General features: G+C 42.9%; 1 protein-coding gene across 1 annotated transcript in view; it reads right to left on the bottom strand.

The window, feature by feature from the left end:
* HORMAD2 (HORMA domain containing 2) overlaps positions 1 to 16,441 on the bottom strand; it is a 670,141-nt gene that overhangs the window by 555,611 nt on the left and 98,089 nt on the right. The window contains exon 2 of the mRNA XM_069212695.1: positions 8,202 to 8,265. Coding sequence (XP_069068796.1) covers positions 8,202 to 8,265 — 64 coding nt within the window. The remainder of the gene's footprint in view (positions 1 to 8,201; positions 8,266 to 16,441) is intronic.

Raw genomic sequence — 16,441 nt, 5'->3', positions numbered from 1 at the left:
CTATCCCATACAACAGGACTTTGAAATACATGACTTCAGGATGTGCACTGTACAAAACCTTCCCAAGTGTTTGATTTATTAAATTATAGTGTTGTTCATGTGTAAGAAGACTCGAGGCCACCAAAGAGTGCACAATACAACTGGCTTGCCTCGTAGTTCAATATTGGCATAGTTGTCAGGTTTGGGGGAAGAGTAATGTTTCTAAATTCATGTAAAAAACGATCACTTTTAAAACAGTAGTTCTCAGGGAATAATCTGGGGCCAGATGTAGGAACCAGTTTGCGACTCGCAAACAGCAAAAATTGCCGTTTGCGAGTCGCAAACCGAAGTTTCCTATGCAGAAATGCATTTTGCGAGTCGGGACCGACTCGCAAAATGCATTTCCAACTCGCAAATAGGAAGGGGTGTTCCCTTCCTATTTGCGACTCACAGTGGTATGCAATTCCATTTGCGACCGCGTATGCGGTCGCAAATGGAGTCGCAGTTACCATCCACTTGAAGTGGATGGTAACCCACTCGCAAATTGGAAGGGGTCCCCATGGGACCCCTTCCCCTTTGTGAATGGACCCCAAAATATTTTTTCAGGGCAGGTAGTGGTCCAAGGGACCACTACCTGCCCTGAAAAAATACCGAAACAAAAGGTTTCGGATTTTTTTTTTAAGTGTAGCTCGTTTTCCTTTAAGGAAAACGGGCTACACTTGAAAAAAAAAAAACTGCTTTATTAACAAGCAGTCACGGACATGGAGGTCTGCTGACTACAGCAGGCCTCCATGTCAGTGAGTGCCCATAGTCGCTATGGGGCCGCAATTTGCGACCCACCTCATTAATATTAATGAGGGGGGTCTTTGCGACCCCAAAGCGACTCGCAGAAGGTGTCTGAGACACCTTTCTGCATTAGGTTTTGCGACTCGGAAATTGCGAGTCACTCGGAGTCGCAATTTCCGAGTCACAAATCCTATTGTTGCTACATCTGGCCCCTGATGTACTAAAGTGAAATGGTTCTTCATATAAATGAAATACATTTTTTGAATTTTAAAAAGACTATCATATTTTTACACTTTTGCTGCAAGATGTCTTCAAAAACCAAGCTGTTCCTAAAGTTAAGCGGTGCAGGACAACCTAATCACTTCCTTCTTCAAGGTCAATTAACTTTCAAATAAATACTTGGCTGTTTATTTAACATCTATTTGATGTTAGTGCTGGGTGGAGAAAACAGTAGCCCAGTGCTGCTATTGAACAGGGGGCCGCATGCAAAGGTCAGGTGGGCCACATGAGGCTTTGAGTATCACTGGTTTAAGTGATAAGAGTCTGTTCGCTTTCTGGTAGCATGCAATTATAAATGACACTATTTACCTTGAAAAGGTCGGGGTTTTTTTTAGATATTTTTTTACAACGCTTACATCGTGAACTACTTTTTTCTATTGCTTTTAGCACTCCATGGGCGTTTAATTGTTTTTTATTTATTTATAGCCCTCTCTCTACTTTGTGCTGCATCACACTTCTCACCCTCGCCCCCTTGCGCTCCCCAAGTTGGACTCCCAACCCCTAGCTCATCCACTGCTTCCACCATCCCATTCTGTCCCATTCAGAACCATTTTTAATAGTCACCCCTCCTTCACCCCTCTATGCTCAGCACTGACACTACTCACCTGTGGTTTTCACTTTATATACCCCCTGCTGCAACCAGCCCACCACAATCCCCGGTCAATCCTCTATTGCTTACCTGCCTTTCAAGTCCCTGTTTTTATTTTATTTTTTTAACCTTTTACGAGGGTACGGATGTTGCAATTTTTTTTAATTTCTCACTTCAAGAATGGTGTCATCCATTTTGAAAAGGCAAATTAAAAAAAACACAAAATGGCAGCCCGGCCATCAGATCACGTATGCTTGTGCATCTGTGGTTCTGTGGTGATGCATGAGCGTTCATACATCATCACGCTCGGGTCGCTGTAGCATAATGATGCAGAAGTGCGCATTTGTGCTTATACATCATTGTGTGTGTTTTTTTGCTGATGTGTTAAGCAGTGATAAACAGCATCAATAAAAAGAAGTGGCACCCCTGGCAAAACCAATTGGACGCCATTAGCAAAACCAACAGGCCGGCACTGGCAAAACCAAAAGGAGGTGACCTATTTACTTTGAGAAAGCTTGCTATGAATTTAGCATTGGTAACATTTTAATAACAAGAAGTTTAATTTAAAAAACTACAAAATAGCTGCTCTGCTGATAATTTTGTGAACCTTAATACGTCAGCCATTGGTGACATCTGATTTGGAAAGCAATCCAGAGTTCTCACTGAAAAAGTGCTTGTGCCTTTGCTGAAAAGAAGAAAATGGTGGACTTCTCTGCTTTGTGTATGAAGTGGGGCATTCAGAGTTGTGGATTTGGGTTTGTGCAGTGCCATACAGTGACTTTGTGTTACACTAACACCCCACACAAATAAATGAAAACTAATTATTCTTCTCAATTCTCCTTGATTGGCTTCTTTTGTTTTTTTTTCCAAATCTATCCTTATTCCTACTCTTTGGCTGTCTGAGACCATACCTTCAGTAATGAAGTTTGAGCAGGCCAACCTATAGAGTGATACAGTGGTTGAGCTTAAATAGTTCTGCCAGGAAAGAAGACTGAAAATGAGGAAGGTCATCAAAATGTTGAGCTTCAGAAAGCTCTAAAGGCCCACCAGTTGATGGCAGCCACAGAGGAACAAGAGGAGGAGGAGAATATGGACAAGGACCAGGTCAACAGCCCTGGAATGCAGTCTTCGGGGCAGGGGAGGACTCATCCCCTGAGTTGGATCCCCTCCCAGAGCAGGAGGCAGTGTTTCATCACATGCCCTGTCCCCAGAAGAGCTGGCGACAGGAAGGCAGAGAGGGAATTTCAACTGTAGAAGGCCTAACTAAAAATTGAGGAGAAACTTGCTTTAGAGTGGTTGGCTCATGAAAGGAGCCTCAAAGGGGTGGAACTGAGGGCAAAGCAAGCAGATTTCAACAATGGTGGCAACAATTCTAAAGTGTCTGAAGGAGACAAGAAGTTTTGTATCCGTAAGGATCTATTGACCAATTATATGGTAGGAGATGACATTAACAAGTGGTTTTCAGCCTAAGAGGCAGCCCTGAAGATTCACAAGAGTCCAGAAGAGCACTGGGGGGTAGCTTGTTGAAACAGAAGCTTACACTGGGACGGGACACACTCACTTTAGAGGTTGGGGCCAAATCAGGTACTCTCCTGTGAAGGCCATATTGATTGTTAAATCTGGGCTGACCCCTGAAAAATACCGCCAACGCTTAAGGGACAGCCACATACTCCCCAACCATTCCTGGGTAGATTTTGTAGAATGCTCCAGCAAGGCATTGAGTGGTTGGGTACACTGGGTTGTACAGTTTAATTACGAGAGCACATACTCAGTGTTTGTTTTCAAGAGTTACGCCAGCACCTAGTCGACAGAAAGCTGACTGACTCCAGGACTGACTGAGGAGGAGGACGTCTGTCTGAAAAGATATCTGGGGGGTGTCCATAAGGGGGGACAGGGGGCCCCACCAAAAGAAAGAGGTGGGAGTAAAACTTACAAATTGGAGTTCTCCAAAGGCCCCCAAAATAGTTCTCAAGGGACTAGTGGTCACCAGTCCCGGTCTAAGCCTAACAAGAAGGTGTTATTTGATAAGCAGATAGGGAGGTTTGTACCCCAATTTACAGAGTGCTACAAGTATCTACAAGTATGAGCACTCCAAGGGTGACTCCAAATGTTCCAAGAGGGTACAGCCCTCCACTGGTGGGTAGACACCTGAGTTGGCAAGTGTAGCGCTCGGGGAGGAAGTAGTCCCAGTTATCTTTGGGGAACAGACGAAGGTGACCCTAGTTTTCCTGGGAGATAAGGAAATGGTGCCAAAGGCCCACATGCCTGCCTATACTTCCAAGTAAAGGCAGTGGATCACCATCAATGGGCAATGGGTGGTGGCTCTCAAAGACACTACTGTGAAGTGTCAGCTGGTGTCTTCAGAGCAGGTCAGAGCAGGAAAATCAACTAGAGTTCGAGGCATAGCGAGGTTCATAACAACTTATAATACTGCTCATTTTGATGGAGAAAATTGTTAAAAAAACACTGGCACATGCTGAAAAGCGACCCAGTGATAGGAGAGCAAATATCTACTAAACCTTTAATTACATATAGGAAAGGAACCTCGATGAAGGATATCCTGGTCAAAAGTGACGTAAGACAGGGAGTGCCAAACAGGAATTGGATTCAAACACAAGATGGCTTTTACAGATGTTTCAAATGCAAAGCTTGTAGGAATGGTGAAAACATGAAATTTGTTTAAATAGATGGCAAAGTCGTTCATCGTATCAAAGGCAAATACAATTGTAAAAGCGATTTTGTAATTTATATTTTGAAGTGCAGTTGTCCCAAATTATATGTGGGCAGCACGAAATTGCAAGTTCATAGGAGGATTTTGCAGCATTTGAGGGGAATTTTTAACAAAGATGATTCGTACCCAGTAGCCAGGCATATACATGAAGTACATGGAGGAAAAATAGAGGATATTACATAAAGTGTCATAGATGGAATTAAGAAAGACATTCGAGGAGGAGATAGAGAAAAGATGTTGAGAAAATTGGAATCTAAATATATATTGACATTTGATACCAAAGAACCCAAGGGGTTGAATAGCAGTGAGGAGATGTATATTCATCTATATTGATTGATTAAGGTACACTATTGATAGCAAGGATAACATGCTTAGATGTCCACGTAACACACTGTTAAATTAATTGTAAAGCTTGAGACAATAAATTGTTTAAACGCAAAAAAATGCACAACTCGATAATTAATCTATTTATGATACTTAGCAATTGAATACAAAAACTTTTGATGAATTTTGAAATTTGGTGTTAGATAGGTCGAACCACAATAGTGTGTAGTGAACAAAAGACAAGTATTAGATTGCCTATTTGCATTGTTGGGCATAAGATGTCAATAGTTAGTAGTTAAGAATGTTTAAAACTTAAATTCCATGTATTACATTAGGATAAGATCGAGTATTTAATTAAGTCTTCTTGAGTATATGAGGTATGCACTATATAATGGTGACAAATGTGGTTCTTTGAAAATGCATGTTGGTTGGTTAGAAACATTTTCACGAGAGTATTTAAACGGAGCCAATATGGCGGTCGACAGGTTGAAGAAGGCGGTAACGCCGAAACGCGTCCCTGGAGACGATTAAATTATCAACTTGCTGTGCTCGTGCTGTGCTGTCATTCTTCATAAACGTGGGGAAATTGTGCCGGGATATATATATATATATATATATATATATATATATATATATATATATAAAAATATAAATAAAAAATATAATATTTTTACTCTCTTGTAAGCTTTACTTTGTCTACCCATCACCATATGTCATGTCTCTATCAATTTATCCTCCATTCCCACTCTGGCTCATCCCAAATCCATTCTACTACTTTCATTTCCTAAATAACCCTGCCTAAGCTCTTCCCTTCTCTTCCACATCTAACTCACCCAAACCTCAGTTTACTACCATGATCTCCCAAACAACCCTACTAAATTCCCCCTCATTTATCTCACCTTTAACTCATCCAAAACCCCTCCAGCTACTATGATCTCCCTAACCCTTCCCACAGACTCTTCCCTCCTCCATCCCCCCTTTACTCATCCCAAGCCTAAATCCTATTACTATAAACTCCCAATTAACACTTCTGGATACTTCCCTCCTCTACCCCTCCATTACTCCAGTCAATCCAACTAACAAACTCACATATCTGTGGCTCAAATTAACTCATAATAATACTAAAACAGTACTCATATTTCCCTATACTAATCCACCACTAATTCCTTTTGGGTTCCGCAGTAGCGTGGTACTTGCCAAAAAGTGCTTCGAAGCCTCGTCAGGGGTAGTAAGCGCTATATAAATACTATCACAATACAATACTATACAAACCACACTTCAAGAGGTCCAAATTGAGCATCCTCCTGGTGACAGACAAGGAAGCGGAAGAGGAGAGTGAGCCTCTCCCTGACCTCCTGTCTTCCCAGGAACTTGCAGGGTCAGTAGAGGGTGTCACCATCTCCCCTATTCTGACCACAGACCAGCAGAGTGACTTGCAGCCTGTTAGTGGAGCAGTTTTCTTCTCTGTTCTCTCTCACCCCTCAACTCACACACCTGGTTATCCATGATATTGACAGTCCACCTGTTAAAAATAAGATTTACAGGTTGTCAGATAAGGTGAGGGACAGTATTGAGGGGGTCTCCAAGATGCTGGGGCAAGGGGTGATTGAGCCCTCCAGCAGTCCTTGATCCAGTCCTGTGGTGCTGGTAGCCAAGACTGCCCCACCGGGTGCCACCCCAGAACTTGGGTTCTGCATGGACTACCGGAGTCTCAATTCCATCCCGAAGACTGATGTACAACCTATCCACTAACAGATTAGCTTATTAGCAGGTAGATCGCTCCGACTGACGGGGTAAAAGAGAGGCCAACATTCTCAACCACAGAGGGCCACTTCCAGTTCTGGGTGATACCCCTTGGTCTGCCACCTTTCAGAAGTTGGTCAACAGGGTCCTGGCTATAAATGGGGCATTCTGTGCCACCTACCCCGATGACATAGATGTCTACAGTACCAGCTGGGAGGAACACCTCCAGGAGGTGCTTCAGGCCCTGCAGCAGGCAGGCCTGACTATCAAGGTCAGTAAGTGCCAGACAGGGCAGGTTCTGTGGTTATTCTGGGCCACATGGTGGGTGGAGGCAAGGTGCAGACCGTCTAGACCAAGACTGAGACTATCCTGGCCTGACAACCCTCTACAACTCAGACACAAGTGAGGGCCTTCCTGGGCATCACAGGATATTAGGATATTATTTGTTAAGGGCTATGGCACTATTGTGGCCCCCTTAAAAGCGCTGAGTTCAAAGAAGCAGTCCAGACAGGTGATCTGGACAGAGGCCTGCCAGAAAGCCTTTGATACCCTCATGGAGGCCATGTGTACAGCACCCTTACTCAAGGCTCTAACTTCTTCAAGGAGTTTACAGTGCAGACAGACACTTCAGAGCATGGCATAGAGGTGGTCTTAGCACAGCTAAATGAGGAGGGCCTAGACCATCCGGTAGCCTTCATTAGCAGGAGGTTATTTCCACAGGAACTGAGGTGGAGTGCAATTGAGAGGAACACTTTTGTTGTGGTCTAGACACTAAAGAAGCTGAGACCATACCTTCTTTGGAACTCACTTTCGGGTTCAGACAGACCACATGCCCCTCAGGATTTAAGGTACTTTGCCGGCCCACGATCCACTGTTGTCAGCCTGAGCTTGTGACTTAGTCCCGGTCCGGCGCAACTAGATATCCCCAATAGTGCTTTGTGCTTTTTGGTGCTATTTTCACTTAAAACTTTGAAATTAAATTTCTCCATTTCTACTAACAGGACTTTAGTCGTTTTAGTCTTGCTTTATTTATTAAAACCTACTCTATGCTTCTAACTCTGTTGTGAGCTCATTTTGTGGTGTGTTCCACTGTTTTACTACTTGCAGTGTTGCACAGATAATTTACACATTGCCTTTAAGTTAAGCCTGACTGCCCTGTGGCAAGCTACCAGGGGTTCAGCACAGGTTCATTTGTGGTTTGCTTGTGTCTTATCCTCATAATGATTGTGGCTGCTGCTTGACCAGGGCTCATATCTTAGTCAACCCGCAACCCAATTTCTTAAAAGCTATACACGCTCCACATATATACTTACAGGGACTTTCAGTCAGACCTGTTCATCCACTGGTTTATGGTAGTATTATACAGAATTTGCTTCCGCCTACCACAGTATACAGAAGGGGGCACAGGGTTAGTTCCCTTAAGCAATTGACTTACCTGACATTGCGTGATGGCATTCTGCTCTTTCACAATGTACAAGTACACACAATACACACCTTAAGTGCCAGGAGGGACTAATGTTGCAATGTGTGCTTGTGTGTATGTATGTGTGTGTATATACATAGGTTTTCGGGAATTGATTATTTTATATACTTAATGCCTTCATACAAGAAAAATATCACAAACAAAATAAGCATTGGCCAAGCCATAAGGTCAGCAGCCAATGCAAGACCTGTTAGCTTTGACAGTACCTTTTCATGTGTGTAAACCCTCATGACACAACCCAATGCCGCTTCCACCTGGTCCTAGCTCTACTCCTTCCTCTCACTTACCATCGGACGACCTGCAATGAGCCTGGACAATTCTTATCTTCTCTTAGAATTTTCAAGCACAGATCTATAAAAGACACAGATCAAATTTAAACCTCTTGATTGTGAGCCAATAAAACACAGGTCTTCTATCAAAACATAAACATGCGCTGTTTAGCATAGGTATTGAAATGTTCGTTTATGCATGCTAAGTTTCAGAGAATGTTTAGAATACAAATTGGTAAAATGACTGTGCCTTCAAAGTATCGTTCCATGTCTGGCACAGTGAAAAAACATTTGGAAACAGCTAGGAGGACAGGAGCAAGTATCATACAAAGCATAATTAATAATCTTATATAAGAGGCATGGCTATATATTTCTACAATCCTGTGCTGAATGAATTCCTAACCAGAACATTTTTTCCAGAGCCAATAACCGAAATCAGCAAGCAAAAATACATTAATTTAACAGTTTATACTCCAGGCATGTCTATTACCTTTCTACAATTGCATGCTCATTTTATCCACCCCCAGGTGTTATTTCATAGACCTTCTCACTTGTATTTAATTTAGGACTCCCCCAGGCATCGCAACTGCGACTCCTGGCTTGCTCCCTGCGACCTCTGGTACAGCCTTAGCGATCAAGCTTCAGAGATCGCAAAGGCCGTGCCAAAAGCAGAATAAAATAATTCTGATGGGCACTGTTTATTTGCTACAGTAGCTGCTGGGAGCCAGAACTGTAGAATTTCTGATCTGTCAAACATAAATTCGATAGTGCAATTTACACTCATATGAGAAAGTAATTTGAAAAATATATATATATTTTTAAAGTGTTTTCATGTTTTACTAAGGCTACATGAAAAATGATACGTTATAGCTATCACAATATTCCCCTCTCTGCTAGTGTGTTACAATTGATCATAAATCACAAATTAAGGCAATAATATAGTTGTGATTCAATTTACATCGGCCGATTCACAGAAAAGGAGTAAAACTACACTCTGATGTTTAACTCTTCGACCAAAGGTAGTTTGACTACTTTTTGAAATATACAAGTTCCGATTGGGATCCCCAATGAAAGCTGCACCTGGAGCAAGTTTCCTTGCGGGTTCCTTAGGAAATCATGACCCCATTCCTGTTATACACAGGACTAGTGGCAAAGACTTTTAAAGAGGGGGATTGTTATCCTCTGAAGGCACATTTTTTTGTTTCTTTCTCTCTCCACAGGGAAAATATGTTTCCCAGTAGATAAGCCCCTTCCCCTACACAACCATAAAACTTGGCAATTATCCATTACCATTGGCTGGAGTGAAAATATGACTCTTTCTATCTTTCGAGGCTGAAAAGGGAGAGATAGGAGTTTGTGAAAATACATAATAGTGTGTAGGTATTCACAAACTTCCAAAGCAAATCACAACTTGAAATACCAAGGAGCACACTCAATTCCATCCCAAGGTGGATTTACAGGTGGAGAGACCTCCGTGTTAATGGAGATCTCGCACCCATCAGTGCTACAATCTGCCAGGCATCCTCTTATGAATTCCTTTCATTCGTTAGGTAAATTTACTCGTAAATTTACATTTCTAACAGATTTTACATATATGAATAAGCTGAGTGGATGATATTAATGAATATTGGATGGACATATATACTATTATTATTTTTTTGCTTCTACCTATGCATTATTGTTACATTTCTCATTGAGATATACACTAGGGGAACTGTTAAATCATGACCGTTTAGGGTAGAAATAGTTTAGATTCCAAGCGTTGTTCTGTGTTTTGAGACCCTGTACCCTCCCTTTCAAACAAATATATATTTGTTCATGTACGGCACAGAGAAATTGGTAATATTGCACTGGAATATCATGTCAACACCTTAATGAAAACACAAGTGGTATTACAAATTTAGATTTATCTGTGTTGTTATATCATGCAGTTTATTAAGGGACTTCAGAGATGTCAATTATTGTTATACCGTGAGGGTTAGGTCATGTGGCATCACATTCTTGGAGGGTTCAGGCTCAAAGGTCATGACATCACTACAATCAGGGGCGGCTCCCCTATTATAGCAAAGGAGCGTCGCCGCACTGATAAAAATGCCCCCAGACACTGCCCAGAGATGAAAAATAAAATGGTGATAAAGTTAATTTATCACCATTTTATTTTTCATTCTCTGTCCCAAACCAAGTGTCAGGATGGGGCGGGGCTAGCTAAGTGCCAGCAGTAGGAGGAGTGGTGGGCTGCCTGTGCTCTTGTGACGGCCAGCCAGACATGCACTCTTTAAACCTCTCATCTCAGCTGTCTCCTCAGGAGTGCTGAGAGAGGCCACTCCCTCCAATCCTAGCGCTTCTCTCATGTTGGTTAACAGCATGAGAGCAGTGCCAGGATTGGTTAAGGGAGTTGGAGCTTGGACAGAAGACGAAAACCCGAGCGAGGAGGACATTAGCTTGCAAGCAAGGTAAGGGATTTTTATTTTATTTGTTTTATTTACTTTCTTGCACCCACCCCCACTCACCTGCCTGCCCCACCACTCTCACTAGTCGTCAGCTGCCCCTGCCTCCGATGTCACTGAGATAAAAGGGTGGGTGGTATCACCTGTGCTATGACTAGCATTTTGGTGAAATCAATGACTTGTCAATTTTAAAAACAACAGATGAACATTTTGGAAGACAAAGTAGTTAATTCTCGACCTGCCATTGCAATGAATGTTTGTGAAATCCTAAAAAGGTGTCTCTGCAGGTTATTTCCTTTTACCTACATGTGGGTGCATAAGTGCTGTTGTGTCCAGGTGTCAGCCTGCAGTTCAGTTTAACATTCTGACAGACTCGTTATGTTTTCTTAAGCAGGAGACTTGTGTCATGACAAGTGTTTCACATGTTTTACAGTGAAGCAGGGCTGTTTGCCCCACCCCTACACCTGTTCTTTGTTTGTGCTGCCGGAGAGAACTACCTGTGGTCAAATACCAAACAAAAGAAGCAAGTTTGAGCTGAAACTGATTGTCAAGGTAACTATATATGTATATATGTATGTATGTATATGGTATTTCTCTAGCATGTGGTGATATGGCTGACTGGAAGCAAAATGCACCTCAAGTTCATTGGTTCCCTGTAAATATTTGGTGACTAACTTTGAATCTGAGTGGACAGCTGGATTCGATTAAACTGCCCCGGGACTAGATAAAAACTGCCTACTAAAGCATATCTTGCAATCTGCTTTTGACTTGAAAAAGCTCTGCATTCTCTTTGAGAGAAAGGTGAGCAATTAACATATGAATTTGAGCTGTCTCCCTTCTAGGGTTAAGGACTGTACCTTGAGAAGTGAGGTAGAAACTCAACTGCGGGTGAACTGCTCTGTGAAATGAGGATCTGTCCTTCTGAGACAGATTCTGAGCTCAGCATTTAACAACTTGTTTGGTTTGGTGGAGGTCCGAGACAAAGAACCTATCAAGACTAGGAGCCTGCATATGCTGCCCAGCCTGACCTGCATTATTCCCATCAGCAGTACCGGAAACAAGTGCTATTAATCCTTCAAATGCTGTAAGAGAGCTCCCAGTCTCATATGTGTACAGTTTTTCTACACGTTGTCGCACGTTAACATGATCGTTTAGGTACTGAAAATATTTGAATGCATGAATTTGTAAATATGGATATGCCAGGTCTAATGCTACTCTCTGATAACACCAGCTGCTTAATTTTATTTATGGTGCAGGCTTGTGGGGTTTGTACCTGTTATCCATTATTTTTTAACATTTTCTGCTTGTCGTGTTTTGAAAGCCACGGAAGCTTTTTCCATTCTGGAGGAACCAAAACTGCAGTTTTTCTGTGCTCCCAAAAACAGAACGTTTGCTTCGTGTCCGATGCAACAAGTAAAGGATCTGAGCTTCAGAAGACATCTTACAGCGGCCATCCAGCGTAGAAAACAGCAAACAGTTTTATATATCCAGTTCTGCATCGCTAACAATCATCAATCGTAGCCATTCCAGAATGTTGCTTGTTTGATTAGGTCTTCATCGGCTTTTAGATCAATTTTGGCATAGTTCATTTGACGGTATTTTCATGCTTGAAAACGGTATAAAAGGCCTTGGCAATTGGGGAGGTGGAAGGAGGCTGACTGGTTGCTGGGAGATGTGCTGACAATTGGGATTCTAGTTAAAGGTCTGCTGGCACACAGGTATGGGGGATTACACAACTCAAATACTAAATGATCAAAGCAAGCTCAAGAGAAACCTTAAAAAAATATAGTAATGTTATTTTACTACCAGGTTTGTACAGTGTAATGAATGCTGATATGGTTATTTCGAGCTTCCAACCTTGTTTCATTTTTGATTGCAGATATGTTTATAATTATAATGACAATTCCTATTCACACGATTTATGCAAAAGCAAATGCAGTAAACTTGGCTACGTTATAAAATATCAATATTTGCGAATAATTCTCGGATAGGAGGTGGGGATCTACAATACTATCTGCAGATGTAAGAGATTCTCTGACAGGTTTGTCTGACTTTAAACACCCATACTATATGTGTGCACAACACTGTGAGAGTGGTGAGACATCTGCCACTACTACCCCCCAAAAAAGGCCATCATTTCCTTTTGGAATTCAGAAAATCTACGAGGTGTGACCTCAAAAATCTTGATATACACACACACTCATGCCTGATAATCATGAGTCATGTGCCCTGTATTAATTATACTTCTCCGTGTGCCTTTGGATAAAGCCTGATTTGGGAGGAGCAGCCTGTACTGTCTATTCCACAGCCTGCATGTGACAGCCTGCTTCTCATTTTAATATTCTGCCATGCCCAGAAAGTCTTCCTGTTCAGGAGACCTGTGTCACAAGTATCCTGATAAGTGCCTTACATAGTTACAGTATGTTGCTTGACAATAGGGTGCTAGACTCTGTTGGGTGATGGTGTCCATCCAAAGCTGTAGTGCTTAACAACCCTACTCCCAATCCCCTCTAATCAGCTGGCTCTGAAGGACGGATCCATGCACTCCCTCCTGCCCTGCTTGTTCTCTCGATTGGCCCCAGAGCATGATCCCTGTCTGGCATGAGACTAGCAATGCTATAACTTTGCAATTGCTGACAAGCACTGCAGTTCTCCAGGCACAACCCCATGCACCCATCTGACTGGAAATCTGAAAGAACTGTTTCTGATGAATACTTCAAACTGTGTATTGTATGCCTTATGACTCTGCCCTAGGTGTCAGAATAGATCCAGAAAAGTTGAAAAAGCTATCCCCCACGGGTAGGTGAAGCAACAACTCCAACACAACCCCAGGTCTCTGATCCAGGGTTGACATCAGTTCCTCATATGCCACATCCTTCAACAGGAATCTGGAGTTGCTCCCTGTTAACAATTTCTTCAAAAAAAGTACTATTTTGCATTGCTTTTAGGACAATGCCCCTAACTAAAAGGCCCGGCTCCAATACATATCGCTTCTGTCAGTTTCAAGGATTCCTCTTCCAGCATGCACGGTTACTGCACTTCGAATATGGATCCTCCACATACCTTCAGGTTTGTGTCCATCAGTGGTTTCTTGCCTTCGATGGCTGTCCATGCATGGGAGGAATCTTCTTCTGCCTTTGTAGGCCTTAACGAGAGTCAGCACCTCATCCAGTCCAATTTACAGGATAGGTACAGAAGGGCAGAGCAAATTTAGAATATAGTGCTTAGGGATTCTTCTTTCTGTTGATCTTGCTTCTGCTTGTAGGACAGGTCTGGTGATCGATAGTCCTGTTCAGCAATTTTGGCCTCAGCTGTATCCTCAACCGAGCCCAATGTTGGCACTCAGTTTTGTTCCAGCTCCAAATATAGTGCTTTTGGATGGGCTCCTGGCTTTTCCATCCCCTGGATCCGATCTCGGTTATGTGGCAGATCTCACCCAGGCTTTGCTGGCTATGTTCCATCTTTCTCCGGCTCCTTCTGCAGCGTCTTCAGACTCCAGGGCACCGCTATGACTTCTGACCTTGCCCCTGCCAACACCAGTTCCTCTGGCACCGGTCCAATCTACAGATATTTCTGAAGCTGTCTTGACTTCGGCACACCCTTCATTGCCGCTAAGGCATTGGGGTTTGTTTTTTTAGCATCCATGCCATACTAGTACCATCTACAGCGCTGGTTTGGGTTCCTTTCTCAAACTTATCCAGTCAGGGAGACACGATGGAAAGCATGGTGAAGGTAATCTTGCTGAGGCTTCGGTCAAAGATGCATTTCCAGAAGGTCAGTAGTGTGATGGTGTCGGTGCTTTTCACTAATAAATTTACAGGGCCAATAACCAGGATCAGGCCATGTGAGTCTCACGGGATGGTAGTCCTTATAAATAAAACAGAAACCTTTGCAAGTCAAAATTCAAAGTCAAAACCATAAAGGTTTGATAAACACTTAGGAAGCACTACAGGAGGCAACAAAATAGCCAGATTCAAATAAGCACCAATAATGCATAACAATAAAGCCAATTTTGTGAGCCTCTGTGCATCTCCCCTGTGTCCTGATACAGCCCAGTGTTCAAGGATTGCAAAAGGACCTAGGTAAGGAGCCCTGAGATTTTTCTGGGTAAATAGTATTATTTGTTCAAAAGTGTTTGTTTCAGCTACCTGTGTCTGTTTTACTGTGGACTCTCTGTGTTTCAGGCATCCTGGCCTCTTTTAAAGTGGTTTTTTTTTTTTAATTTGTTTTTGCCGTGACTGTGTGAATTGCCTTGCTAGTTTGTGGCACCCCCCCTCCCCTTTTTTCTCTTCTAAGTAAAAAGGCTACATACATCTTGCAGAGTGTGTTTTTAGGAGACTGTTTTAATCTGTTTGTGTGATTTAAATTGTGCTTAAAAACTGTCTGCCCCCCTGTATTTTTGCCTTTAAAAAAGCCCGATTTTAGAGTGCGCGCCCAGCACTATTGCAGTGTTTGTTTCTTAAACAATCTCTCCCTTACCTGGAAAGTAGACTCTGCTAGCTTGGAAGTGTGGATTCAGCCTGTCTGTATCCAAGGAGATTCTGAATAGAGCAGCAGTTGCCTTTCCCCCTGACCACAGGGACTGGAGTTCAGTTAACTTGCTCCTTATATAAGTTCCTATTGGTTGTTGCATATGCTGTTGTGATAGGTTGTTGGGAGATGGCCTTTCATTGGTTGCTGGCTCCAGGGCTGCAGTTATGATTGGTGGATAGGGCTGGGAATCTGATTGGCTGTTGGCTCTAGGTCTGAGATTCTGATTGGCTGTTGGTTCTAGGGCTGTGATTGGTGGATAGGGCTGAGATTCTGATTGGCTGTTGGTTCTAGGGCTGTGATTGGTGGATAGGGCTGAGATTCTGATTGGTTGCTGGTTTTTAGGGCTGGGGCTGTGATTGGTGGTCAGGAATAGGGCTATGATTGGTGATTAGGGCTGGGTCTCCCATTAGTTGTTTGAATCAGGGCTTGAAATTGGATTGGCTAGGGTTAGGACCAGCTTCTTATTGGAAGGTAGGGCTATAAAAGGCTAGGACTCAGGGCATCTCAGCCCGGGGCTCGAGGCAAAGGGCGGAGAGGACAAGGGCAGTTGCCTGTTTGGGCTTGTTAGGGACAGGTAGGGACTAGGGACTAGGGACAGAAATGCTGCCCAATTCACATTTGACCATGAATGGTTTCAGTCCCTACACATCCCTCAACATGCAAACACATATTCTACAAAGACATCCAACTCATGCATCACAAACTGACCGCAGACAGATTGCATTGCCCCATCACCCAACACAATACCCTATATACAACACATATACACATATCCCCCACAACTACTACAGTCAAACACCTGCATTCTCACAGCCAACACTACTCTGTCCACTCCCACTAACACAACCTGCCATCACCCACACAATACAAAACTACAGCATACATTTCTCTCAGTCTCAGTCTCCCAGATACACACTCTCTGCTCATACTAACCAACAACACTATCCGCTGTTTGCTCCACACAGACCACCTGTCATCATAACAATGCCCAAACCCTGCCTTCAAACACATCATCTACAAACACTCTTCCCCTCTCTTCACCAATTACACACAACCATATAATCCCCACATTTCACTCCACCACACATATTACCTCTTCCAGTCATCGCAACTAATACTAACTCCCCTGACACACACCCATCACCTCTTACACACCTCATACATTCATCTCCAAAACACATCAACACCCCATCTAACACTCAAATTCCACTTACCAGCACTAACTCACATACAAATCCCTCACCAAAAACAACTACACCAATATCCCCTCTCACTATT

This window comes from Pleurodeles waltl, chromosome 11 (genome assembly GCF_031143425.1).
Source record: "Pleurodeles waltl isolate 20211129_DDA chromosome 11, aPleWal1.hap1.20221129, whole genome shotgun sequence".
Classification (NCBI taxonomy): domain Eukaryota; kingdom Metazoa; phylum Chordata; class Amphibia; order Caudata; family Salamandridae; genus Pleurodeles; species Pleurodeles waltl.
Note: the sequence above shows the minus strand (reverse complement) of the source record. Positions and strands in the feature narration are given on the sequence as shown.